The 27,044-nt window shown below is 43.5% G+C and overlaps 2 protein-coding genes across 3 annotated transcripts in view; both read left to right on the top strand.

Annotated features, from left to right (window-relative positions):
- The window catches only part of RFX4 (regulatory factor X4), an 84,431-nt gene extending 79,769 nt beyond the window's left edge, over positions 1–4,662 (top strand). The window contains exon 15 of the mRNA XM_054016272.1: positions 3,103–4,662. Coding sequence (XP_053872247.1) covers positions 3,103–3,375 — 273 coding nt within the window. The 3' untranslated portion in view covers positions 3,376–4,662. The remainder of the gene's footprint in view (positions 1–3,102) is intronic.
- Positions 4,663–11,458: 6,796 nt separating this feature from the next.
- The window catches only part of RIC8B (RIC8 guanine nucleotide exchange factor B), a 65,329-nt gene continuing 49,743 nt past the window's right edge, over positions 11,459–27,044 (top strand). For both annotated transcript variants that reach the window (XM_054032833.1, XM_054032824.1), the window contains exons 1-2: positions 11,459–11,636; positions 17,015–17,062. In XM_054032833.1, coding sequence (XP_053888808.1) covers positions 11,550–11,636; positions 17,015–17,062 — 135 coding nt within the window. In that variant the 5' untranslated portion in view covers positions 11,459–11,549. The remainder of the gene's footprint in view (positions 11,637–17,014; positions 17,063–27,044) is intronic.

Below are 27,044 nucleotides of genomic sequence, written 5' to 3'. Positions count from 1 at the left end.
TGTGGAGATGAGAGCCATGTGATAAAGTGACAAGCCATGTGTTGAATGAATGCATCATGCATCTTTGACCTTTTCACCTGCCCTCTGCTAACTAATCCGTCTTCCCGGGATTTAGCTTCAAATTGCTGCCATAAAAAGCATCTTACAACAGAAAAGTGTCCCTCTTTCCCTCCTAATGTACCCCTACTCAAAATTATTACACATATCGCTACAGGGACCATGACTTGTTTGCTGCCTCCCATTTATAGAGGGCAAACTGCTCTCTTCCCTTCTGTCCTGCCTTCAGCCTGTCTTCCCCCTAGCAGGAGGCAGATATCATCCTCTGTTCTCCTGTTTCCAGCTGTCCCTTTAGACAGCCGGAGTGTAGAAAGATTCTTTTTCATAACTCACCATCCCACCTCTTTGTAGAAGCTCTCCAGTTAGCAGAGCTAGTCAGGAATTTTCCATCTGAATGATTTGCTCACAGAAAAAGCCCTTTTTGCAAAATCAAATTGTTTTGTGGGAAAACTTGCATTTTGCTAAAGAAAATTATTTTTCTGGCAGGGAAAATTGAACTCTCCAGCTGCCTGCCTGCAGAAAGTAAAATGGATAAGAGTCTTCCAGGTGGGCAGCCGGCAAGCTGAAAAATTCCATTTCAGTTCTCCCAAAATGGAATTTCTCGTTTGTGGAAAATTTTCAGATTGGGATAATTTTTTTAAAAAATGTGATGTTTTTCACAGAAAGGGATTTCCGGGTTTACCAGTTAGTTCCCTTCTAGGTGGACAGACCTTGGCTCCTCTCTGCAGAGGCTGGGAGACAGGCTTGTAAACATTTAAAGGGGACAGACCGCCTTTTTCTAAAGGTCCTTTTATCTTTCCTCTTGGGACTGCAGTAGAATGAGCAGGAAGCATGACATTTTAAGACCTGCTGTTTATTGGATAATAAGTTTCTTGATTCGAATTGTGACAAATTTGGGTTATTTTTTTGCTTGTGGACTATCTTGCAACAGTTATTGTTTTGCTGAATGTATTTGATGTTTGAATTTAATGATCTGTTCGCAAACCATTTCTTATTCTGTGGATTAATTGCAAACATTAGTATTTAATACTCAACCTTTGAAATATAAACTCTGTTGATGTGATAGATTAAATAAGTCACATGGTTTAGTTTGTCCCCTGATTGAATAGGCCAGACAAGCACTTCTGGTGCAAATATTCACATGTGCAAATTTAGGCTCCAATCCTGCTATCTGACCCCTGTGGGATGACCCTGCCCCTATGCAGAGCCCCACTGACTTCAGTGGGACTCCATATGGGCATAAGGGTCCACTCATATAGATCAGTTTGCAGGATCAGGGCCTTTTAAATTCAGTTTCAGAGAATATTAGTACATGCAACTTTAAAATGCACTTTACCTGAACATATGTGTGAATAAAACTTGAACACTTTAAATGTTCAGTAAGAGTCTCTTATAGAGAGTTGCTATGGCTTTGGCTGTCATTGCTGAGTAATGGCATAGCATTCATGAGTAGAAAATGCTCTGGTTAAGGCTGAGAAACCTCTCATCTCCCTGTGTAACTTCCTACTATTTTTCCTCTTTCTTTATCTCAAGACTTCACTTATCACTGTCCATTTTTTTGCTGCCTACCCTGGTATGTCTATTCCCATATTCTTTTGTATTTAGTACCAGTTCTTATCCATAATACCCTCTCTGTTCTTTCCCTTTTTTCCACTAGTTTTGCTTTCCATTAAAACAACTAAATCTCCCTTCTTCCAAGGCCTCCAGTCCCAAATGTTGACCTCCATCACAAAGCAAGTTCATCTACTTTCTGCTTGGTCTTCATCTTCCTCACCAACCTATGCTGCTGCCTTAGGAGTCTGCCCCTCTACTAGTCCTCCTCTGCACTATCCCTATCTCGTCAAGACAATGCATGTGGCACTAAACCACCACCTGACTCTCTCCAGAACATCAGATCTGTTACTATGCAATCCTTACCTCCTTCTGGATGATGACTTTGAGATCCCTCAGGTGGCTTAGACCTGATCATTAAACTATAGTTTCTCTCCACTCAGTGAGTCTATCCCCCATTTACAATAGAAAAACTCCTTGCCTCTAAATATGGAGGGGGTTTGGCTATCAATGGTAATCCTGCATTTAAATTTTTCCTTCTTTTCAGCAATACCTACTCATCTTCCAAATAGTTTTCCCCATCTTCCATCACCATACAACGCACCACTCTCCATAATCTATAGGCTATTTTGGATTAATAATACTTATGCTCCCTTTTCTCCAGGAAATAGTATCATAGTCTCTCATTTTCTATCCCCTTCATTGGCTTCCTCTTCATCTCTGAAACTAATTAATTACAATTTCCTTCATTCTCTTTAAAATTCACAATGGCCTCCCACAAGTGGTACTATCGTCCCTCTCTGTCTTTCTGTCCACCTGCTGCCCACCTACTTGCTCCACTCCTCCACTCATGAGTTCCTTTCTGTCCCCACCACATGATTCACCACCATTTTGTATTCCTCTTCCACTTTCATGCCCAGTCTGTCAAATGTTGTTATACATCTACCAGAACCAAGTGGGGGACAGACTTTTATTTATAATTTCCCATTATGAAAGTTACTGACCTCTTCAAACCTCAGCCTTGGTATAATTAAAACATGCATTGCTGGGCAATCTGTTCCCCATTCTCTTCCATCTAAGCTCCTCCATCTAATCACTTCCTGTCTTTGAGCCTGATCTCCAATGCCCTGCACCTAGTGTAGTTGAATCAGAAGGGTAGAGTATAACACTCACTTTGCCTTGCTGTAAATGACCACACAAGGTGTAGGGCAATGAAGAATTAGGCCCTTTAAAATCTGATGTTTCAACATTTGTTTTTCTTTAGCTCTCAGTTAACAGTCTGTAGAACATCTCATGTGGCACACTATAAATGTTATATATATATAAAAAAGAAAATGTATTGCTAAGAATATTTACCATTATGAATTTACTGATGACCTTTACAGCTCCTTAAGAATAGTTCTTACTACAAAGGCAACATGTATGCTATTGCCTGTTCTAACTTTTTTTTAATGTGTGTGTTTAACATTTTTAAAATGTGTTTTTATTTCTCAGTACCCTTTTAACAGCCCGACATCCAGGATGGAGCCCTGTTTGATGAGCAGTACACCAAGACTGCATCCAGCCCCTGTAACTCCTCGCTGGCCGGAAGTCCCATCAGCAAACACGTGCTACACAAGTCCATCCATGCACTCCACAAGATATGGAAACTCTAGTGACATGTACACGCCCTTGACAACACGCAGGAATTCTGAATATGAGCACATGCAACACTTTCCTGGCTTTGCCTACATCAATGGAGAAGCCACTACAGGATGGGCTAAGTGAAAATGTCTGGTATGGCATGAGCCCCTATATTTAATAAAGACAGAAAAACTTTATATCTGGCTATTACATGGGACTTTATCTGAACATTCGTTAACGGACTTGAAGATAGAATCGATCCTGGACAGATAATTTTAGTTCATAATCTGGACATACTTCAGACCAGTGTGACGGAGTGTTTCTGTAACAAGATTTAACTGTTACTATAGAGCATTATATTGGCCAAGCTGTGCCTTTTTTTTCTTCTGTCGTGTGGTCTGGCCCTGTTATGATGTCACTTTCACTGAGCCATTCCTCCCCCCCCCCCCCCACCCCATTGACAAATGTTAATTAGTCTTTAAGGAAAGATGTTATAGATAAATCTATTTATAATTTGAGATAAAGACAAAAAGTTGACCATAACAAAGCTCTGGCACCTCTATTGGGTTCTTTAGAGACATTCTGTCAAGTCATTACTTGTTGTCATAAATTCCTTTTTTAGGCTCCTTAAATGGTATGTGTTGTTATAGGCTTCAGTTTACACATAATTTTGTATATTGATGCACCTTTCCGTTGATCAAATAAGTGTTATCCTTACAAAAGAAAGACATGTAGCATTGAATGATACACTGCCTTAAGTTGACTGTGGTTCTTATTATATATGTATTTGTATTAAGTTTGCACAATCTGGTTAAATGCAACAGCTCTGGTCAGTAACATCACGGTTAAGAAGGGATTTTGCGACTAGTAAGGTGTTGGATTCAGAGCCACATATGTTAAATACGATGATACTAAGCAATTATGTAAAAGTGACAATACAAAACAAATTATTCATTTCATTACCTATCGACAGGTATGAAAACTGCTCTTCTGATTCCTTCACAAGATGACAACTCAATATGCGTCTACAAAAAAATAATAATTCAAAGCTGTGCCTTTGAACTTATTCTGTAATGTGTATGTGTGGGAAAATGTATTGTATTTTTGGGAGAATTTTTAGTAGACATTTTCTGTGAGATTTGTAGGTATTTGTGAGTTTTTGTTAGAATTTATTAACATAGGTTTTTCTTCTGTATTATAAAATGCACCAAGCAATTATGGTGGACCTATTACCCTATGGGTAAGAAATAAATAAATGGAAATATGACATCGGGCATTTTAGTAATTGTTATGTAAATAAAATCTTTGATAACACCCAGTGTGATGATAACCATGTTTATGGCTAAAATGGAAATAAATATTATTTGTACAGTTGTGCAAGATATATGAAGGATTTTCACACTCAGATAAAAAAAAGTTTTTGAAACTAAATATATTTTATTTTAATTTATTTGTACACCGTGACCTTCACAGGCTGACAACTCTTTAAACAAATCTTAAATGTGGTGGAGTATGCCCTTATCCAGCAAAGCACTTAAGAATGTGTGAAACTTTAAGCTCCTAAATAGTCTTATTGTCTTAAATGAGATTGCTGGGTTGCTTAAAGTTACAAATGTGCTTAATGCATTGCTGGATTGGAGCCATATACAAGCCAAAATCTGGTGACATAGTTCACTCAAGTAATCGTACTGATGGAAGGGAAGCAAGTAATTGCATTGGAGGAAAGCAAGATTTGTCTCTATATAAATATTACTTTTATAACAAGGCCGATGTCAAATAGTGCTGGAAAAACAAAGCCTTTGTTTTCTTAGAACAGTGAATAAAGGGGCCAAATGTTCAATCCATGCACACCCAATGTCCTGTTTAGGTCAATGGGGTTATTACAGGGTGACTGGCCCCTTTCAGAGGGAGCAGGATCAACTGGGCACAAGGGAAAGCACCTGGGCCTTATAAAGTGGGAGACAGTGGGTGATGGTTGTTGGCATATGCCTATGAATACTGCAGGGAATAAAATGGCTCCTGCAGGGCTCTGTGTGTGCAGGGGAAAGGCCTGTGGAGAAGGCCAAACTCTAGGCAAGCGGTACTGGGAAAGCAGGAAGACAGACCCTCAGGGAGGAGGGGCTGTTCCCAGCTTGAAACTGGAACGATGGAGCGTTTGAACTCTGAAAGGGAGATAGACACTCAGACAGGGGGGGCTATGCCCAGCTTTGGACAAGAGCAAAAGAAATTAACTTTAAAGAGAAGTCAGACCCTCAGTGACCAAGGGCAGGGCCAAGCTGAAACTGGGATGAAATCTTTGCAGGTTTGAGTTCGGCTATGAAAGATTTTGTGCAGGACTTAATAAATGGGACCCCAGAAGAGGAATGTTTTGAATATCTGGACAGTGTGGACTTTATAAAAGGCCCTGAATGAAGAGGAAAGTGAGGCAGGCCTCCATAGAGCCATCTCAGGCCACGAGGGGGGCACTTGGGAGGTGGCCAACCCTTTGACAGGGGTACACATTGACTGTAGAATTGAGTTGAAAATTTGCATGAAATGAGTTTTTGCTAATTACAAATAATGAGCCTGTCAGCTAGATTGTTAAGGGTATTTAGGCACTTAAGGCTGCAGATAGGCACCTAGTGAAATTTTCAATAACACCAGCACTTTTGAAAATCCCGCTGGGTGCCCATCTGCATCTTTAAGTGCCTAAATATCTTTAAAAATCTGGCTCTGGTTCTCCATTGTGTGGTTACACCAAGAGAAAAGCGGAGGCAAAATTCTACCAGATCACATTGTAGATTGAGTGTAAAACAATACCGTCATTTTGCACTGGTGTAAATGACTACAAATGGTGCAGGGCAACTGAGAATCAGGCTCAATGTATCAAATCCTCCTTTGTTGTAATTCAAGGTATCTATAAAAAATGTCAAAATATCACATAGTTAAAATGTATGGTGAAGTTTATAAGTAGCTAAGCTTTAGTAGCTACAGTTTTGAAGTATTTGGTTTGGATCAAGGTCCTGATTTCGGTGTTCTTTCTGTGTTTGTTTAATCAAGGCATTGAAATTGTTAAATATAAAATGCATAGAAATATGTACCTACAGCCAGACCGCAATCAATGCAACTCATAGGGAAAGCAAATGCTGCCAGAGAAATAAAATTTGCCTTTTCTCCTAAAAGCTCTCAAATCATTGAACAGCAAGCAGCCCATCTGCTTAGCCAAGCAGGGCCCACCTGTGATCCATTCTGTTCACTGACCCTCCATGAAATACTTTGTCAAATTCAAGGTTTTGGTCTTTTCAATGTCCCTTACAGAGAAGTGCCTAAGTTACCCAATGGACTGCTGATTCTGACCTGGCACAACAACTGCATATCACCAAAACAGTCTGCCTTAAGAGTGAGGCTCATGTGGGCAGAATAGAGCTTTCTCCGCCGCTAGCGCTAGAATCTGGAGTGGACTCTTGGACGAGATCTGATCTGAACCTCAGCTTCTAAGCAAAGTACAAAATCCACTTATTTGCCTTTCCACAAAAACAGCAGGTTAAAATTAATAAACAAAGCCTAATCCCTGCTGACTGGAAGGAAGTGAAACAGAAATATATCTTTATGTGTACACACACATTTTAGAATTTGGGTGATGTGCTCAGATACCATGATGATGGGAGCCATATGAAAACCTATGTGGGTGGAGAGATAGAAATCATATATAGTACCACTGAAATGCAAGTAGGGTTACCCTACGTCCGGTTTTTCCCGGACATGTCCGGCTTTTCGGCAATCAAACCGCCGTCCGGGGGGAATTGCCAAAAAGCCGAACATGTCCGGGAAAAATACCGGCCGGGTACTTCCTCTCCCGGGCTCCAGCTGCTCTGCTCCTCCCCTGACTCAGACTTCAGCTCTGTTTAAGAGCCAAGCTGCCCGAGCCAGCGCTACCGGCTTCGGGCAGCCCCCGTGCCTCCGGACCCTGCGCCGCCGGAGCAGAGCAGCTGGAGCCGGGGAGAAGAAGTGCCCAGCTGGCGGCTGGGGTCCGGAGTCAAGGGGGCTGCCCGAAGCCGGTAGCGCTGGCTCGGGCAGCTTGGCTCTTAAACAGAGCCGAAGTCTGAGTCCGGGGAGGAGCAGAGCAGCTGGAGCCGGGGAGGAGAAGTGCCTGACCGGGGGGGTAGGGTCCGGAGGCATAGGGGCTGCCCGAAGCCCGAGTGCTACCGGCTTCATGGTTTGCCGGGCAGCCTCCAGACCCTGCGCCCCTGGCTGGGTGCTTCCCCTCCCGGGCTCCAGCTGCGCTGGGGAAGCGCCGGCCGGGGACGCAGGGTCTAGAGGCTGCCCAGCAAACCATAAAGCCGGTAGCGCTCAGGCAGTCCTTTTCACGTGGCTGGGAGGGAGAAGGGGGAGTTAGGGCGGAGACTTTGGGGAAGGGGCGGGGAAAGGGCGGAGTTGGGGCGGGGCTGGGGTTGGGAAAGGGGCGGGGCCGGGGTGTGGAAAGGGGCAGGGCTAGGACCCGTGGAGTGTCCTCTTTTTTTATTTTTTAAATATGGTAACCCTAATGCAACCATCTCTGGGATGGAGGACTGCAGCCAGCCAGCATATAGCACATCAGTGTTGGGGAGAGGGACTTTTGGTCAAAGACACCACAGCAAACATCTGCTCTTATGAAAAGAGCCCCAGGATCTTTAATGACTACACAGATTAGATAGGACCTTAGTTTCGAAGGTCTCCCCCAGAACACACACACTCATTTTGTCTCATTTAGAAGGATGAAAGGCAGAATTGTTTCTATAGGGATTTGAACCTGTAATTCTAGGAATTATTACAGAGCAGATGTTTAGACGACTCAGTGACCACCCCTGCCTGCCCACCTGAGCTCCTTGACCATGGCACTAAAACTGTTGTGATTTGGTAGCCACAAATTTTAAGTAAAGTGCAACTATACAAATGTCTCTGGGGAAGTCCACTGTGCTTTTTTCCCCCTGAGACCACTACAAATGCATTTTCAATATGGTGATTTTGTCATTCTGGAGTGAAACCCCACTACAACTTTGCAGGATTTTCATTACCAGGTAGAAAAAAGACTCAGCGGGGGAAGAGCAGTGAGAACTACTTTCACTAGAATGAATCCAATTTTTTGTCAGGCTATCTCTTGCTGCTAGGGTCACTGCCCTTTGACAAAAATGGCCTCTGACCTCCCCAGCCTCACAATTCTGTTGTGACTGACCCTGAAACCCATGAAATTCAGGGGCAGACACTGCTCTGGAAGGTTTAGATAAAGTGACAAACACGGGAAGAGCTCATGGAATGCGCCCTCTGAAAAGGTCTGGCAGCTCTTTGGGGGAAGATGCAATTTATTCTGTTCGCCTTTCATTGAAATCCTAATCTTTCATATGCTACCTAAGGTGTAAACTCAAATGCACAGATGATAAATGACAATGTGCCTTCAAAGTGCCAGTGACTGTTTTCTAGAGTCTATCTTTTAGGTTTTAATAAAAAGGTATGTCAATAATTCGTTTTATTATTTTGGAGAGAGAGAGGTCTGGGCAGGTTTGTACTTTATTATATGGTATGTAGATTAAAAAAAACTACCATAGGATTATTTTTGCTTCATTTCTTTCAGAAGGTACTATAATGATATGTTTGAGTAAAAAAAAAAAAAAATCAGATTAGTGTTTAGGCTTGGATTTTGTTCCTCTATGTCCCAAAGGTTGGATGATGTTCTGATTTTGGGTTCCAGTTCAGTCCACTATGGATTGAGGCCCTAATCAGAAAATTCAGATCCAGATTTGGATCTGGATTACTCATACACACATGCACAAGATGTTCAGGAGTGTTTCTATTTGGCGGTCCATTAGTAATTGCTAATGCCCTGGCCTCAGGATATATTCAGCTATGCAATCAAATATTTGAGAGCAAGAGATAAGTATTCTTCAAGCTTTCTAAGTGAGAGAGCACTCCTGGGAGTCAGGAAAGGGGTCTGTGTTGAATAAGTAAATTCCTCCTGAGGGAGATAAGTAGCAGACCCCTCTGAAGCAATTTTTTATTGTTGATTTCAAAATAGGCAATTTTCTGAAATCTGGACAGTGCATTTTATAAAATGTTCTGAATAGGTAAAATACTGTTCAAGTTTTAAGTGTTTTTTTATTGCTGTAAACCTATAGATGTGTATAATGCTTCACAAAAAAATATAGGAACACAAGATCTCTACCCTTATGTTTTGAGAGCTCATCCTGCATTTTATGTGCACCCATAACTCTTGTTGATATCAGATTGACCTCTTGCTCTTTTAATGCAGCACGTGAAATAGTGGGCAGGGGAGTGGAGGAGGGAGCTGCTGGTTGTGACATGCTACCATTCCATGGACACTAATGCTAGTCAGGCCATTATAAACTCACATCATTAATCTATCTGCAAAAGGATTTACTGTGCATAGGCAATTTTGGAGAGCCAACCGTGTTGTCACTTGAGAAGGAGAGTGTAATTTTTGTTTCTAAATGGAAGCTAAGATTCTCACGTAATAATATCAGTCCAGGAGGTGGGACTTGAGGAAAAAACACCAACTATATTGAATTCTTGATCGTCACAAGAGATGGTAACACCACGGGTATCAGGCTTATCATTCACTGACAGTGACACTGCTTTGTTTTCTTACTGTAGAGCTGTGGTTCTCAACCAGGGGTATGTGTACCCCTAGGAATACGCAGAGGCCTTCCAGAGGGTACATGAACTCATTTAGATATTTGCCTAGTTTTACAACAGGCTACATAAAAAGCACTTGTGAAGTCAGTACATACTAAAATTTCATACAGACGATGACTTGTTTATACTGCTCTATGTACTATACACTGAAATGTAAGTACAATATTTACATTCCAATTGATTTATTTTATAATTCTATGGTAAAAAATGAGAAAGTATGCAATTTTTCAGTAATAGTGTGCTGTGACACTTTCGTGTTTTTATGTCTGATTTTGTAAGCAAGTAGTTCTTAAGTGAGGTGTAACTTTAGGGTATGCAGAACACATCAGACTCCTGAAAGGGGTACAGTAGTCTGGAAAGGTTGAGAGCCACTGGTGTAGAGTGCGCCACAGAATTCAAAGACTCTGTCCAATTGTGCGGTGTGCATACTTGCCCAAGTGGTAACCCCCCTAGTGGGACCTGTATTTGCAGCCTCCTGCAAAAGGACATAAATGGTACAGAGCCTGCGGCCGGAGCCGAACGCATGTTGTCAGGGCCGGTTCCAGGGTTTTGGCCGCCCCAAGCAGCCAAAATAAAAAAAAAATGCGATCGCAATCTGTGGCGGCAATTCGGCGGAAGGTCCTTCGCTCCAAGCGGGAGGGAGGGACCGTCTGCTGAATTGCTGCCGAATAGTTGGATGTGCCGCCCCTCTCCAGAGTGGCCGCCCCAAGCACCTGCTTGACAAGCTGGTGCCTGGAGCCAGCCCTGCATGTTGTTATTCGTTGTATTAAGAAGAACAGGAGTACTTGTGGCACCTTAGAGACTAACAAATGTATTAGAGCATAAGCTTTCGTGGACTACAGCCCACTTCTTCGGATGCATAAGCTTTCGTGGACTACAGCCCACTTCTTCGGATGCATATGCATATGCATCCGAAGAAGTGGGCTGTAGTCCACGAAAGCTTATGCGCTAATACATTTGTTAGTCTCTAAGGTGCCACAAGTACTCCTGTTCTTCTTTTTGCGGATACAGACTAACACGGCTGCTACTCTGAAACCTGTCGTTGTATTAGTCACCACGATGGCTATCGGGCAGCTGGGGAAACTGAGGCACGAAGGAGTGGGGGACAAAGCACACACATTCACACACACACACAGCACATCAATGCTCCAGTGGAGACTGTGATAATTAAAGTTTCTCCGCCTTCCGGCCCCCGCTAATACCTCCACAGGCATTGCCCGTACGGACTACAACTCCCAGCATACAACACATCACGAATAGGCGGCAGGTCCCGCCATGCATGGCCGTTTTGCTGACGCACTGTACGCTGGGAAATGCAGTCTCTGCCAGCCTCAGCCTTGCCTGAGGGGGCATCTGGGGCTTCTGCCCCGAACTGCGGAGGGAAATACAGCGCAGCCAATAGGAACGACTAAATGGGCAAGAGCCCGCCTGCCCCGGCCCGCTCTAGCCAATAGCGACCGAACTCTCCCTTCGCCTCTTCGCCCCGCCTACCCAGATGGGGCAGGGCGGGGTCAGGCCGTTGGTTTCCAGGGCGAACGTGGCGTCATTGGCGGTGAAGGGTGGAAGGTCGGGGAGCAGCTGGGTGGGTGTTGGCTGCCGCTGGCGGAGGAGCTGCGGCTGCGGTGCCCGCGGCTCGGGAGCGCCCCGCAGGCATGGAGTTGGAGACGGCGCTGGAGGCCGTGAGGGGGCGCGGCGGGGCCGAGGGCCTCGAGCGGGTCCTGGGCCGGTACAACGAGAAGGTAACGCCCCCCCCCCCCACCGGGCAGCCCCCCTCCCAGGCCTCGATATAACCCACCGTCGCCACAGCCCCGGCCCTCGGTATACCGCCCCCCCCCGTAACACCCCCCCGCGACCCAGTGTAACTGTCATCCCCCTTCCAGCTCCTCGGGCACAGCGCTGCCAGTAGCCTCCTCTGCCCTGACCCGCCCGCTTCCCTCGCCGCCCCGTGTTATAACCGCACTTACCCCCCCCCCGCCCCGCCATAACCCTCGCCAGCCACCCCCCTCAGATTTACCCTCGTAAAACTCTCCCACTGACCCCGCCACGCGGGACTGCTCTCCATGCACCGCATAACCCCCCGCGGCCCCCGTTACTCCCTGAACTGCCCGCTTCGTGACTCCAAGTGACGCCCCGCCATTGGTCACGGACACCTGTTATCTCTGAAAACCCCCTCCTTACTCCTGCGCCACTTTTAACCCCCGCTTCCTGATTCCCCCTTCCCTTGTGCACCCCTGTTCCTGCCTCAGATTCCTTAGTATAGTCCCATTGTTTCCTCCCGTAATCATTGTTCTTTGCTGGAATGCTCCTAGTTACTGCCTCTAACCCCCCCAACCCCCCCCTTTTTTTTTTTAACCTCGTAAATTTCCACAAATTAACAAACACTGGTTATCTTTCTTAAGTGATCCCCAAATACACCTCCCTTAAATAACCCCCTTTGCTTCTTCACCCAGTCTCTACTGCTCTGATTTCTCATTCCATGTGCCTTCCACCTTCTCTACCACAAATACCGCTTAGTTCCACATGGGAGGATATTTAATTACACAATGCTTATGTGACTTACACACGCTCATACACACTCTCTCTTGTTTTCCAAGTATGTGTGTATGTATGTGTGTATCTATATGACACCCATGTAAGAAATCAAATCAACCACAAGATCTTTATTACCCTCTCTCCCCACTCCAATCAAAACCATGTAGTTACTGGTACCACAGGCTGATGGCAGAGCTGAAAAAAATCATGGTATTCTTATTTGTGAGTGGGGATTTTATTTTGTGAGGGATCAGTAATGAGGCGATTTCAGGGCAGGTTAATATTTACAAGTGTATGGTGATTGATAGCTTCTTGTCCCCCCCCCCCCCCCCCATTTGTCATTCCTTAGGGTATGCCATGTTTATTCAGTGTCTAGCATGAAGGGGCCCTGATCTTGATTGGGACCTTTAAGCATTATCCTAATGTAAAATACTCTGACCTGAATGTCTCATCACCTTGCCTAGGCTATAAATCACCATGCGCTGTATGAATTCTGTATGACTTTTAACCTTCCCTGTAATGTCCTCATTATTTATGCCTCACAAAATAACAGCCATGTTCAGAAATAAGAGTACCATAATGATTTTTTTAGCTTTGCCATCAGCCTATAGTACCAGTGACTGCAAGGTTTTGATAATATGACTGCAGAGTTGGTGAGGGAGTGCATGGGATTGCGCTTGAGTCATTCCATTCCTTTCTCCTGGAATATGATGTTGGGTAACTTCTCATCCACCTGAAGGACACTCTTGGATAGGGTTCTCTTGTTACTCATCCTGCTTGGTGTATATGTGAGGCCCCACTAGGTGATGTGGAGACCAAGTGGTCTGTGACTGCTGTCAGTATGTGAACAAGGAGCTCTGTCTCTTTCATAAAATTCAGGAGGCATAGCTTATTTAATTTGCTTGTGTACCTGGCCAAGGTAAGGGCATGAGTGTGCAAGAAAGCCTGCTGAAGCTCAGTTCAGAAAAGGCTGAGCTGAAGATGCTGGCAAGAAGCATGTAGTGAGTGGTGGCAAAGGGCATGTCTGCTTCCATTACCACAGGGGTATGCCTATGTGAAGTCAAGGGGTTTGGGGATATTTTTGGATTCCCTAGTAGCATGAGAGCCAGAAGTGTAGTTTTTCACTTGTTGGGCTAGATCAGTTGTTCTGAAACTTCATTGCACCGTGACCCCCTTCTGGCAACAAAAATTACTACACAACCCCAGGAGTGGGGACTGAAGCCTGAACCCTGCTGCCTCGTGGGGGCGGGGGGGGAAGCCAAAGCCTGAGTCCTTCTGCCTTAGGGGGTGGGGGGGGGGGGGGGAGAGCAAAGTTGAAGCCCAAGGGCTTCAGCCCCAGGCAGGGGGAAGCTGTAACCTGAGATTTGCCATCCAGGGATGAAGCCCTCGGGCTTGGGATTTGGCCCTGGGGCGGTGGGGCTTTGGCCCCAGGCCCCAGCAAGTCTAATGCCAGCTCTGGCAACCCCATTAAAACGGAGTTGTGACCCGCTTTGGGGTCCCGACCCACAGTTTGAGAACCACTGGGCTAGATGATTGGTTCCATTTTTGTCTGATGTGGAGTTCACGACGTCTAGATTGTTGTTGTTGTGTAAGATTGTCAACTGTCTAATCACACAAACCCAGACAGCCTTGACCCTCACTTTCTCTGAGGCCCGGCCCCCTGCTCACTACATCTCTCCCTCCCCCCCGGCCCCGTTTTTCATTGGGCTGAGGCAGGGGGTCGGGGTTCAAGAGGGAGTGCAAGGGGTGGGGCTGAGGGGTTTAGAGTGTGGGAGGGGGCTCTGCGCTGAGCCTGGGACAGGGAGTTGGGGTGCAGGAGGGTGTGCGGGATGTGGGCTTTGAGAGGGAGTTTGGGTGCGGGAGGTGGCTCAGGGCTGGGGCAAGGAGTTGGGGTGCGGGCTGCGGCTGGGCAGCACCCAGGTGGCTCCCAGAAGCGTTTGGTCAGGCTTAGGGGCGGCTCTGTGCACTGCCCCTGCCTGCAGGTACTGCCCCCGCAGCTCCCATTGGCCGGGAAGCTCAGCCAATGGGAGTTTTGGAGTCAGTGCATGGGGCAGGAGCAGCACTCAGAAACCCCTCTGGCCACCTCTGTGCCTAGGAGCCAGAGGGATGTGCTGGTTGCTTCCAGGAGCCATATGGAGCAGGGCAGATAGGGAGCCTGCCTTAGCCCCGCTGTGCCACCAACCGGACTTTTAGTGGCCTATTAAAATCTCCCAGATTGCTTTCAATACCCACTGGGAGATCGAGGCCGATTCCGGGAAACTCCTGGCCAATCTGGGAGGGTAGACTACACCACCTCGGGTTGCCAGTCTTTGAAGATCATTTGACATAGAAAGTAGGTGCCTAATTCCTTATTCCATCAGACCACTGCTACTTCAGACTTTGGAGAACAGCTGTATCTTCTAGCATGCTTTTGGATGCAGTTAAAGGTTTATTTTGAACTCTAAATCTGCCAGGTGCCATTACAAACTGATAGCTAGATTTCTTAAGGCACATGAGAAAACCACCTATTACTCTAGGCATGCTTCTTTAATTTTTAAGAAAAGAAAACCCAGCAGATTCTAAAAGCAGCAGCAAACTTTTGTAGGGAGATAAGTTATTTCTTTAATAGAAGGACCCAGTTCTGTGTGTGTCTAACTTTTAAGAGCTGTTTCTTGGTGGTTGCAGATGGCTGTTTAAAAGAGCATTTATTTAGATGCTCATTCCTTCTCTTTCCACTCCCTGGCCTCATCTGCAGTGGGCGCACCAAATGCGTGTTTTCTCTCTTGCTCAAAGATACCTTACCCCCATTGAAGGTTTCTCTAGTCTTTTCAAGGTGTCGTATTAATAAAAAGATGCTGCCAAGGTCTGGGCCCCTTTCTTTCACTCAGACATCTGTGATGAGGAGGTGGTCTTTGTTTGTGAACTCTTCCCATCTAGCTCTAATAGATGTTCTACTTGGGGGAGTCCCACTTAATACTGAGCCAGATTTTGTTTCCTAAAGACATATCCAAAGCCTGTCCTCTGCTTCTTTCTACCCAGAGACCTTCTGCTGGTACCTTCATGACCATTAAGTGTAGTTAAAAACAGCTACCACTTCTTGCATCGTTGGGCAGGTCTGATGTGAGGGGAATTAAAAGAATCATAATTTGACCTTGAGAGCATGTTGTTCTTGAAGAGACTGATGCTGATAACTTTTGATAGTGAGTTAGACGTTTGTTTTTGCCAACATAGGTGCATTCTTGGTGCCATGCAAGGGAGAGTGCCTGTAGATAAGCCATGTAAAGCAGTCATGCTTGTCCTTTGGATCATTTATATGAAAGGTAGCAGCTTGTCATTTTTTCCTCTTACAGTGTTAAAGGACAGAGATAGTAAAGATTCAATGTTCACTTCATTAGATAAAATTACATAGCTTTGCAAGAGTCTTGCACTCTATTGCTTTCTATCTCTCTTTAGCATTCTTAAAGACCAAATATTGTTAAAATAACTAATTGGTGTTCTCAAGTTAAGAATTTTTTTCTAACAATATTTTTTGCCACTTGAGTGCTGATTAATTATTAATACAGTTCAGAATATTCTAAAATAGAACTAACGTCCATCACTAGCTCAAGTTCTTAGACCACACCTTCCTCACACTTAATTGTACCCATAATGAAAGAACACTAGGTAATGCATTTAGACAACCAGTAAAAATTAGAAATTGAAGAAATATGTCAACAGATCTTGTACTGTACTCACTTTTATTTGAATCAGCATTTTCTGGATGAATTATTTTAAAAATACCCCAAACTTGGAAAGTCTGCCTAAAGCAAAATTTCCCAACCTACAAATGAGATGCACCACTCAGGTCTGGTCTATACTACCCGCCTGAATCGGCGGGTAGAAATCGACCTCTCGGGGATTGATTTATCGCGTCCCGTTGGGACGCGACAATCGATCCCCAAATCGGCGCTCTAACTCCACCAGCAGAGGTGGTAGTAAGCGCCGCCGACAAAAAGCGGCAGAAGTCGATTTTGCCGCCGTCCTCACAACGGGGTAAGTCGGCTGCAATACGTCGAATTCAGCTACGCTATTCACGTAGCTGAATTTGCGTATCTTAAATCGACTCCCCGCTGTAGTGTAGATGTACCCTTAGTTTGTAAAGCCTGAGTAACTAGATAGCCTTGCTGTTTTACACATGTAACTAATCCTCAACACCTGAATAAGGTGAAAAGATGGAGATAATACCTACTTACACACAAGGGAAACTGCAGTTACCTCGCTGGCCTGATTCCACTGCTCATTGAAGTTTGTGACAAAAATACCCCTGATTTCAATGGGGTCAGTCTTTGGCCCTAAGTGACTTGGCCATGACCACAAAGGGAGTAAAGGTTAGAACTACATAGCTCCTGGATCCAGGCTCATACGACAACTATAGAGGGTAATTGGGGAACAATTTAGATGCACTTATTGCAAGCTTACTGTAGTCTCACAGTTGGATGCAGTGGGTTAGATTACATGATTCAAGAAAGTCCCTTTGAACCCTATCAATTGAGATTCATGTTAAAACTGTGAAATTGGTTCTAATGAGATTATGGCAATTTTACATTTAACTTATTTCTTTCTCCAGAATAGGGCCACTTTCAAATTTGATCCTGCAGATGAGGAGAAAAGAAAGGTAAGCAAAACAAACCTTTCTACTTGTGCATGCCCCCTTTCAGGCAGTCTTTCCTTTGCTCTGTGTTGTTTACAGTCCGCTACCACGGAGGTGACACAACCGGCTGTAGTCTGTCATGCTTCTGACATGCATGTTTTGCCTCACTGTGCTTTCGGGAAAAAGAGTTCCAGAAGACCTGATAAAGAAAAATAACAAAAGAGCCAAGTAATCTTGTTGGAGGTTCTGATTAGGAAAAATAAATGAAGGGACCACTAACTCAACCGAGCAGGTAGAAGCAAATGGAATTCCCCATTCTTGGAAGATTTGGGTTAGTAGAAAATTTTTCATTTCCCATTCGTCAAACAAGACATTTGCCTACTTAGTGAGTACACAATACCATTTTTCTCTCCCAGGAAGTGAAGAGCTGTCACTGATGTGCTTCTGAATACACCATTCTGAAAGTTTTGTGGCTTCTTGAAAAAGATGGTCTGATCTCAACCTCTGTCTGTATAATATGTGACTGTAAAATTGTCCATGAGAACTTGGATTGAAGAGTCCTTGATGACAAGCAGAAAGATTTGCAAGCTAATCTCACTGCTCTCAATTCTAGTATGTTTATGTGAATCACAGATTCTAGACATGACCTGAGGACACAAGTAATATGTGCATCTCAGCCTATTTTGGATAAATCAGTTACCAGAGCTTCAGACATGACTGGAGAAGCAAATGGAATTCCCACACATACATTTCCCTTTGTCATCTATCTTTCTATCAAGGCTCCAGGATTTGATATGGAATCAGTACTTTTAATGACAAATCATGGAGTATTGGTTTCTAAGCCGACTTGTTCCATGCTTGAAGTGGTCTGACACACACAATCTGGCGAATGGGCTTACAAATGTATATGAATCCATATGGCCTAAAAGTTTGAAACTTTCTCATTGTAGGCAAAGAGTAGGTACAGATGTGAAGGATACAATTTTTTTATTTGAAATATGTTCAGTAGAAAGAATGCTCTCACTGCTACTCAATCTAGAATTCATCAGAGTTCTCCTATAGATCGGGACAGATCCAGATTTCACTTCATGTTGATCCCCAAACCCAGGGATGAAAATAAATTAATCACTTTGCTTGCCGCTGCTATGACTTGCATTTGTGACTTCCCCTTTACAAGCCAGTTGTCCAGATAAAAGTAAATGTGCAATGCTTGTATGCATAAATGAGCTGCTAGCCCTGGCAGGCGCTTCATAAACACCCGCAGTGTCAATGACATTCTGAAAGGAAGTGCCAGAATGGATAGCAACTCCCCAGAGCCATAAAACTTGGCATTTGTGAGTGCACTTGCACATCAAAATAAATGTCCTGTAAGTTGAGGGTAATGAACTAATCCATGGTATCTAGTGCTGGGATAATTGAAGCGAGAGTTACCATGCAGAACTTGGTGTGTTGAATATATTTAAAGTTCCTGAGATCTAAAACTGAATGCCAGCCACCTTTTTCTTTTGGGGGGGGGGGGGGAGAAGTATGAGAAAATAAAGAAAATAGAAGCCCTTCTGATGTACTAATTCTAATGCTCCTAACTTGATGAGGTCATCTTTCTGCTGGCATGTGGCATTCTCATGAGACTAGTCCCTGAAAAGGAACTGGGAAGAGGGACAGGAAGGAAGAAAAGGTTTGAAATTGAATGGCATAACAATCCTTGCCTCCTTGAAGGACCCATCGATCTGTGGTGAATGGCATCCAAGCCTGCAGGAAAAAAGATAGACAGGAATCAGAGTGTGACGTAAAAGGGGCATAGATCTTTGTAGATTAGTACAAGATCCTTGACCATTGCATCAAATCTGATGTCTCTGTGCCTGATCCACTGAGTAGTACAGGAGAGGGTAATTAAGCTGACTTCTTTTTAATATGTAGATCTTTCTTTAAATTGGTCAGAAGGCCTCTGGTGTTGAGAATATGAAAAAAGAATATTGAGCTTTCCTATATCTGGAGATGGAATTTTGCCCTCAGTCTTCTTTGTTTTTGAAATTCTATAAAATGGGCTTTGAAGCTGTGCTCCAGTTCCAGGCAAAAACCTGCAGCTCCATCAATGTTATAACTGAACTGAACAGATTCTGACCATTTGAATAGCAAGTCTTCAATTGCTGGTTGAACTTCTTTTGGTAAAACTAAGGCAGATAACCATGACGAATGTTGTATTACAATACCTGTAACTGTTGAACGAGCACCAGAATAGGCAGCATCTAATGCAGTCTGAAGAGAAGTTTTAGCAATAAACTGTCTTTCTCAAGAAATAGCTTTAAATTAATCTCTACGCTCTGAGGATAATTTGTCCTTAAAATCTGAGTCTATCCAATTGCAGCTATCATGGCTTGATAACTTGCTATCCTGACTTGTAAAGATGTTGAATACATTTTCTTTCTGAAAAAATGTAGTTTCTTGAGTGTGTGGTGTTTTTTTTTTTTTTTTTTTTTTTTTTTTTCCTTCCTTAGGAGTAGATTTTCCAGAGTGTGTTGCTCTCTTATTGTCTGTAGCAACAACCAGCGATGATGGTGCCAAATGAGTATAAAAATACTCAAATCTTCTGAATGGCATCTGATATCTATCGGCACCATGAAATGGTGAAAGTAGCTGAATGGAGGCATGGGCAGCCAAGATATCTTTTGGTGAATCCTATATCCCTTCATCATAGGTGTTGCAACTTTGACTTGGGCTGCTGATTGTAGAATATCAAATAGTTTATATGCTTTTTCCTGAACTATATCCAAATGAACTGTGTGTGTGTGTACATTATATGCTTCAAGAACAGGAGTACTTGTGGTACCTTAGAGACTAACAAATTTGCGAGCCGGGCTGCCAGTGCTGGGTGCCCATGGTGTCCAGGAAGTGCCACCCGCTCTACAACCCCTACTTCCCGGACAAGCGCGCCTTCACCACCTTCTGGATCGGCCTGTGGTCCGTGCTCTGCTTCCTCTCCACCTTCACTACAGTCTCCACCTTCCTCATCGACATGGAGCGGTTCAAGTACCCGGAGCTCCTGTTCTTTTTGTGAATACAGACTAACACGGCTGCTACTCTGAAACTATATGCTTCAGTAATTCCTGAAAAGTTTTAAAATCATCAGCTGAAAGTGGAGTAGCCTGTGCAATGATTTCATCAGGCAAGAAAGAAGAATCATGTATAGGATCAGAATGATTGTCCTGATGAGCAGGTATTTCATCATCACTTAAAATTTTTTGTTCCTTTGCGTCTTGAACTAGACAAGGAAAATTATTAGAATTGAGAGTCTGCAAACTGTGAGTCACAAATAGATCTGGTATATTGTGGGAGAACTTGCTCCTGAAATTACGAGTATTGAGGCCATATGGGAAAGAGATCTGGCCAGTTCAGAGGAAACCAAGGAGCATAGTGAGAATGATCATCCTTAGATGTAATAGGAAGCTTCTTCTCATTATTATTTTCTCTCTGCTGATATTTCTTTTTAACGGAAGACTCCTATCAGAGGCTGCGAGGATTTGGTGTCTTTGAAGAAAACTCTGATGCAGGAACCATGACAGGAGGCTGAAAGATAAAAGTGGGACTTGTGTCCTTAATTTTATTGAAGTGTTTCAAAGAAGTTTTCGTAACTGGTACCCTTGTTGCTTTTTGTGGAGGAGATGTGGAAGGTACTTGCACCAGGGAAATCTGCAAGATTGGTGATTCAGATTCTGAAGTGACCCTGAGGTTTGGTGAAAAGACACAAAGAATTACTTGGAGCTGCAAAGTTATTTGTAAAAGACCTCTTCACTGAGGATGTTGCAGATGTCTCTTCCCTCACTGAATATCCCTCAGTAGCTGAAACCTTTGATGCAGAGTGGGACTTGACTGAAGTTGACAGTGCCAACAGAGGAGGCACAGCAGAGAATTGTCTTGAGTACTCCAATGCCAAGCGGGATGGTGCTGATCAGTTGGTGACAGAGGAGTAAGTTTAGATGACATTTAGAACTCCTCTTCCCTTGAGCTCTTTTTGTGGAGGAGGTAGACATCTGCATTGGCTCCCTGCTGTGGCGTAGTACTGAGGATTCCAGTCCCACTCCTTTCCCGTGGGTAGTAGCAGTTCCTTTTGAAAACTCCACCTCATACTCGGCACAGGTAATAATGCCTTCTTTGAAAAGCTCAGCTGGTCTCAAACTGTGGGTCAGGACCCCAAAGTGGGTCGCAGCCTTGTTTCAGTGAGGTTGCCAGGGCTGGCGTTAAACTTGCTGGGGTCCGAGGCTAAAGCCAAAGCCTGAGGGCTTCACCCCTGGTCTGCAGGGCCAAGGCTTTGGTTTCTGCCTTGGGCAGCAGGGCTCAAGTTACAGCCCCCTCTCCTGGGGCTGAAGCCCTTGGGCTTCGGCCCCTTCTGCCCGGGGCAGCAGGACTCTGGTTTTGGGCTCACGGTGGCAGGGCTCAGGTTTTAGTGTCTTCCCCCCCCCCCCCCCCGCCCCGCCCAGGGTCGCGTAGTAATTTTTGCTGTCAGAAAGGGGTTGTGGTGCAATGAAGTTTGAGAACAGCTGATTAAAGCTCCTCTCTGCAGTTGGCACTGGAGCTGATGTTGAGTCAGAACTATTCAGTCCTTAAAAGCAGGACTGTTTTGATGGATCTTCCTGAGTTTGCCTGTTTCCTGGCCCCTGAGTTTAGTATCACAACTCTGATAGGACAGTTGGAAGACTGTCTCAGGAAGGAAGAAGCTTTTGTCTATGGTCAGAGCCCAACATAGCTTTCATGTTTATCTGGGGTCGTTCTCTTCCCCCCTCCCCCTCCCATGAGGAAAAAGCTTCAGTCTAGATTGCTTCTCCCTTTGTGCCCACTTCTTGATGGGTGTGCAAATGGTACAGTTATCTGGGATAACTGGGAGTTCCTCAGCCATGACATGTGCCTTATTGTCTGGGTATCAGTGAGAGGAATATTTCCTTCTCCCCCACCCCCACTCCCCAGGATTGGCATGACTTAAAACCTGGGAATTTAGGCTCTACCAAAAGCTGCACTCTTCCCTCTCTCCCTCCCCTCCCCCCCCCCGATCTGCCGCTAACTGAAACAGTAAAAAGTAACCAACTATAAACAAACTGTTAACTTCCAGCCTAAATACTCAGTAACAAGAATAATACAGATGGACACTGTTGTTCCAACTCATTACCTAAAGCAGTTCGAAGGAATTAAATGGAGGTTGAGGTTGCTGTACCCTTTATTCCCTGGGGACGGGGTGATGGGGCATGGTGGGAGCACACGCATGACCCCTATTGGGCATTGCTAGAGAAAACATTCTGAACTGCTATTCTGGGGAATGTGGACACCATAAGTGGGTGTAGTTATTCAAAGAACCAGTTGCCATGTGCAGTTATTTGAAGAACAAGAACATTCAAGAAAATTAGGATTATCTAGATCAGGGGTTCTCAAACTTCATTGCATTGTGACCCCCTTCTGACAAGAGAAATTACTACATGAACCCAGGAGCGGGGGACTGAAGCCTGAGCCCCACCGCCCAGCCTGGGGAGCCAAAGTCGAAGCCCAAGGGCTTCAGCCCCAGGCAGGGGGCCTATAACCTGAGGCCCACCACCCAGGGCCAAAGCCCTCTGGCTTCGGCCCTGGGCGGTGGGGCTTGGGCTTCAGCCCTAGGACCCAGCAAGTCTAATGCCAGCCCTGGCGAACCCATTAAAATGGGGCCCCGATCCACAGTTTGAGAACCACTGAGCTAGACCACTTATACAAGAACAATCCTGTCTTCATGAGTCAAGCGCAGAAATGGATTCAAAGGCAATATGTGAATTTATCCAACACACAAAAGCTAGAAAAAAGTATTTAGTATCAATATATGGGAATGTTTGAGGGTATAGTGGGTTTAATATCCAATATACTTCCACTTAAAACTAGATATGGTACCTGAAGATGTTAGTTTCTAACTATCAAAGTTGTTAATATATATTCCAATCTTCATCATAGTTCTAAATTCTATAAATCAAAATCCAACAAAAACAAAATGGCTAAGATGACTTGACATATCTATGAATAAATAACATAGTTCTATTGAAAATGTTTTAAATATATTTATGTGACTACTATGTACACTGACATTCTGGGCCTCTATATAAACCCAACTAAACATAAAGAACTTTAAATAATACACAAGTCCCTGTATATATTAGTTCTCTAATTCTCTTCCTGTTGACTTGGTTTCTGTTCCACGCTCTCAGTAATTTTCTGGTGGTGTCTTATCTTCCTTCATTCTTGACATCTTATTCAACACCCTTCCTATAAACTGTGAAACTTGTTTCCAGCTGTTCATCTAAAAATTCCTAAATTGTAAGGATTCAGATATTCTTTATAACTTGTGGTAGCACTGCATGGATTTGACACTGTAACCTGTAGTTCTGTGGAAGGGATTAAGTGTATTAGGTGATTGCATATTCAAATACAAGCATCAATGTTCTTGTCACCAAAATACAAACATACCTGCAGTTATTTGAATTGATTATCCAACTGTTCCTCTCATAACTTTAGAAGTGTCTGTAACTGGATCATGTCTAAGTTTTTAATGTGCTTTGTTGGCATCATGCTATATGCTGCAGGGTTGTCTGAGTGCTTTACAGCAATTTTTTTCAGTCTATTCTCCTTGCTACTACACTGCTTTAAGCAAAATGGTGTTTACTCAGGACCATTATTTAAGATTTTCTATCAGAGAACCATCTTTGAATCCTCTTAACAGACAAGGTCTTGAAAGCTTTTGAGGGGAGCATAATCTTTAAATTTAGGGCTGGTCTAGACTAATGCTGTAAGTCGACTTAAGTTACATAACTGAAATCGACATAACTTAGGTCAACTTACAGGGTATCTATACCGCACTATGTCGTCAGGAGATGCTCTCACGCTGACTTACCTTCTGCCTCTTGGGAAGGTGGAGAACACTTCTATGGGCGAATGGTTTGCCATCGACTTAGCTTGTTTCACCAGACTCGCTAAATCAACGCCGCTGCATTGATCACAGCAGTGCCGATTTAGCAGGAAGCATAGATAAGCCCTTAATGTTTTAAACATGGCCATAGGGAGGCATGATGGGGGTCATTGATTAATATGCAAATTTCTTGGTATGTATTGAAAGTATTTTTGCTATCTCCATGAATCCTTTCTCTCTTCAGTCTAGATGTGTGTGCACATGATTGGAGACAGTATGAACTAGGCTTCTAGGAGCAAAGTTTCCTTGGAAAACATGCACTCACTTCTTTCAGTTGTGGCCATTAACTTTAAGGCAAATTATGATTTTTTCAGTTTATGTTTTGTGCTCTTTGGACTTGTCCTACAAAGTCTTGTGAGTAGTCCTTACGCTAAATGATTACTCTTGAGGAAGGCTTGGCAGGATTGGACCCTTTATTTGTATATATTTTCTTTCTTTTGTATGCAGAGTTTAAAAGGTGACCTGCAGGATGGGCACTGCGTTTTCATTGGCTAAGCTGTTGAAGGTGCATTGTATGACAAGTGGATAAAAATCAGTTGAGAGATTTGGAAATACTATATGTACACATTTACCATTTTTTCCACAGTGGGGTCCATCTGTTTAAAAAAATTAATAGAAACATGATACAGAACTTGATTTTTAAAGTTTTCAGCTGTTTTTCTTGCCTTTTTCTTTCTTGAAATCATCCCAAGCGCACACTATATTTTATTTCGTTGTAAAAAAAAAAAAAAAAATTGACTATCAAACAAGGATGGCATAGAAACATGGGACTCATCTCAGTCAAGAATTTGGTTTTATTAACTCTTTAAAATCGAATCATTACTGCACTCTGGTGTATATCACTATCTTATAGTACTTCTTGGGAGCTAGGGGCACTTGATTTCATCTCACGCAGTGTACTCAGTGCATACTGATATTGCAGAATTACACATGCCTGTTGTGAATGGAAATAAAAAAATAAAGCATATCTATAGGGCTCTTACAATGTCTGCTTAAAGGATGATCAGACCCTGAGGTAATGCCACACCTCTCAATTTAAAAAAAAAAAAAAGCTTTGTAAGCATAACTGAACTTAAAATGAAAATTTGATTTTCTGGGATCATGTCTTACTTAGGCACAACAGGTATTATAGGACCCTCCAGCCAGAATATGACTTTACAGTCTCCTAGTGGCTGCAGAACCTAGGCCTGCTGTCTCTTACTGAACCATGTTTTTCTTGTGTGGAGCAGTGAACTGAATCAGGCTGGAATTGTAGAATCATTCTATTGAATATTTCAGTAAAACAAATAACCAGCCTGATAACCTAATGTTATTCTTAACTTGTAGTGGACCTGGAACCCCCTCATGAGGTAGCAATCTAAGTTTTCTGTCAACAGTGACATTTTTTTAAAGTTGGGAAAATGGCAGCATTTTTGTGGCTAGAGCTGTGGTCTCCTAATATGTTGTCATATTTCTCTATCAAGTGACTTTTCACAGCCAGAAGTAGTTTATAAGCTTAACAATACTTTTGCTGTAACAGAGGAAGTAAATTCGTCCAAGATAGTAAGGAAAACTGTTTATATTAAAAGGGGGGGAAAAATGAGCTTAAATAATCAAGGAGCAGCAGCCAAATGCAAAAAGCACTCCAATAAGTTTAGTTTCTTGTGGTCCCAAAACTTCATCAGGGGAGTAATTTCTATTTTTCTCTTGACTCCTTTATGATCAGCTGTTTAAACTTTGGTAGCATTGTTTCTCTAACCATGGATTTCTCTCTTCCTCTGCTTTACCTTTTTGCGCCTTATCAGTTGACTCTTGTATGCGATGGTTTAGTAGCACTTAATTTTTTCCACATGATTATCACATTTGTAAATAAACAAAACCCCCCCACCTCTTTAAACCATAACCCCTGTGCTTCCTTAACCCTTGCTGTCATTCACGCCATGGTAAAATGACCATTTTATGACTCTGTATTTTAATTCTAGATTTGTTTTTCTTTCTTCCCCATCTCTAGGCTCCCCCTACTTTGTTAGAACTATTTCCTGCACTACCTCCAGACAGTGGTACCTCCCCTTCCTCTGTCTCCTTTGTGTGCCAGCCCCACATGGCCTGTCAGGTCCCCAGGTCCCTGAAGAGTCTTGCCCTCTCTGCTGTCTGGGGGGCAGGGGTGGGTCGCTGCAAGCACGGTGGGGAAGAACCATCATGTCAGTGTGGTTTGGGGCTGTAAATGTGCCACTAGCACCTGCCAACTACCTGTTACCACAATCCCCTCTAACCACACACTCGCATGAATCTACTAACTTCACCAACAGCTCAGCAGTTCTATTCTGTTCAGCATCTTCTATTTCAGAACGAATTGGAGTTTTAGTTTAACTCAGAATGTCGTTAATTCTCAAAGCTCTCAAGAAATCTAGAATACTGTATCTCTATCAGTGGTTCTCAACCAGGGGTATGTGTACCTCAGGGGTATGCAGAGGTCTTCCAGGGGGTACATCAACTCATCTAGATATTTGCCTAGTTTTACAACAGACTACATAAAAAGCTCTAGCGAAGTCAGTACAAACTATAATTTCATACAGACAATGACTTGTTTATACTGCTCTGTATACTAAACACTGAAATGTAAGTACAATATTTATATTCCAATTTATTTATTTTATAATTGTATGGTAAAAATGAGTGAGCAATTTTTCAGTAATAATGGCTATCACACTTTTGTATTTTTGTCTGATTTTTGTAAGCAAGTAGTCTTTAAATGAGGTGAAACTTGAGATACACGGGACAAATCAGACTCCTGCAAAGGGGTACAGTAGTCTGGAAAGACTGAGAGCCACTGCTCTATATATACACTATGATTGACTTACATATATGGAAGCTGGCACCATTGAGAAAACATGCAAGAAAATACAAAAAAAATAGGTGTACGTGAAGAACTCATGCTGACTGAATTAGCTGCTGTCACAACAGTTAAGACATAATGCTCTGTGTAAGTGGATTTACAGAAATAAAATGAAACGATTGTTAAACATTTTAAAAATAACAAGAAGTTGGGGCTTCTGT

Source organism: Malaclemys terrapin, chromosome 1 (assembly GCF_027887155.1).
Source record: "Malaclemys terrapin pileata isolate rMalTer1 chromosome 1, rMalTer1.hap1, whole genome shotgun sequence".
NCBI classification, from domain to species: Eukaryota; Metazoa; Chordata; order Testudines; family Emydidae; genus Malaclemys; species Malaclemys terrapin.
Note: the sequence above shows the minus strand (reverse complement) of the source record. Positions and strands in the feature narration are given on the sequence as shown.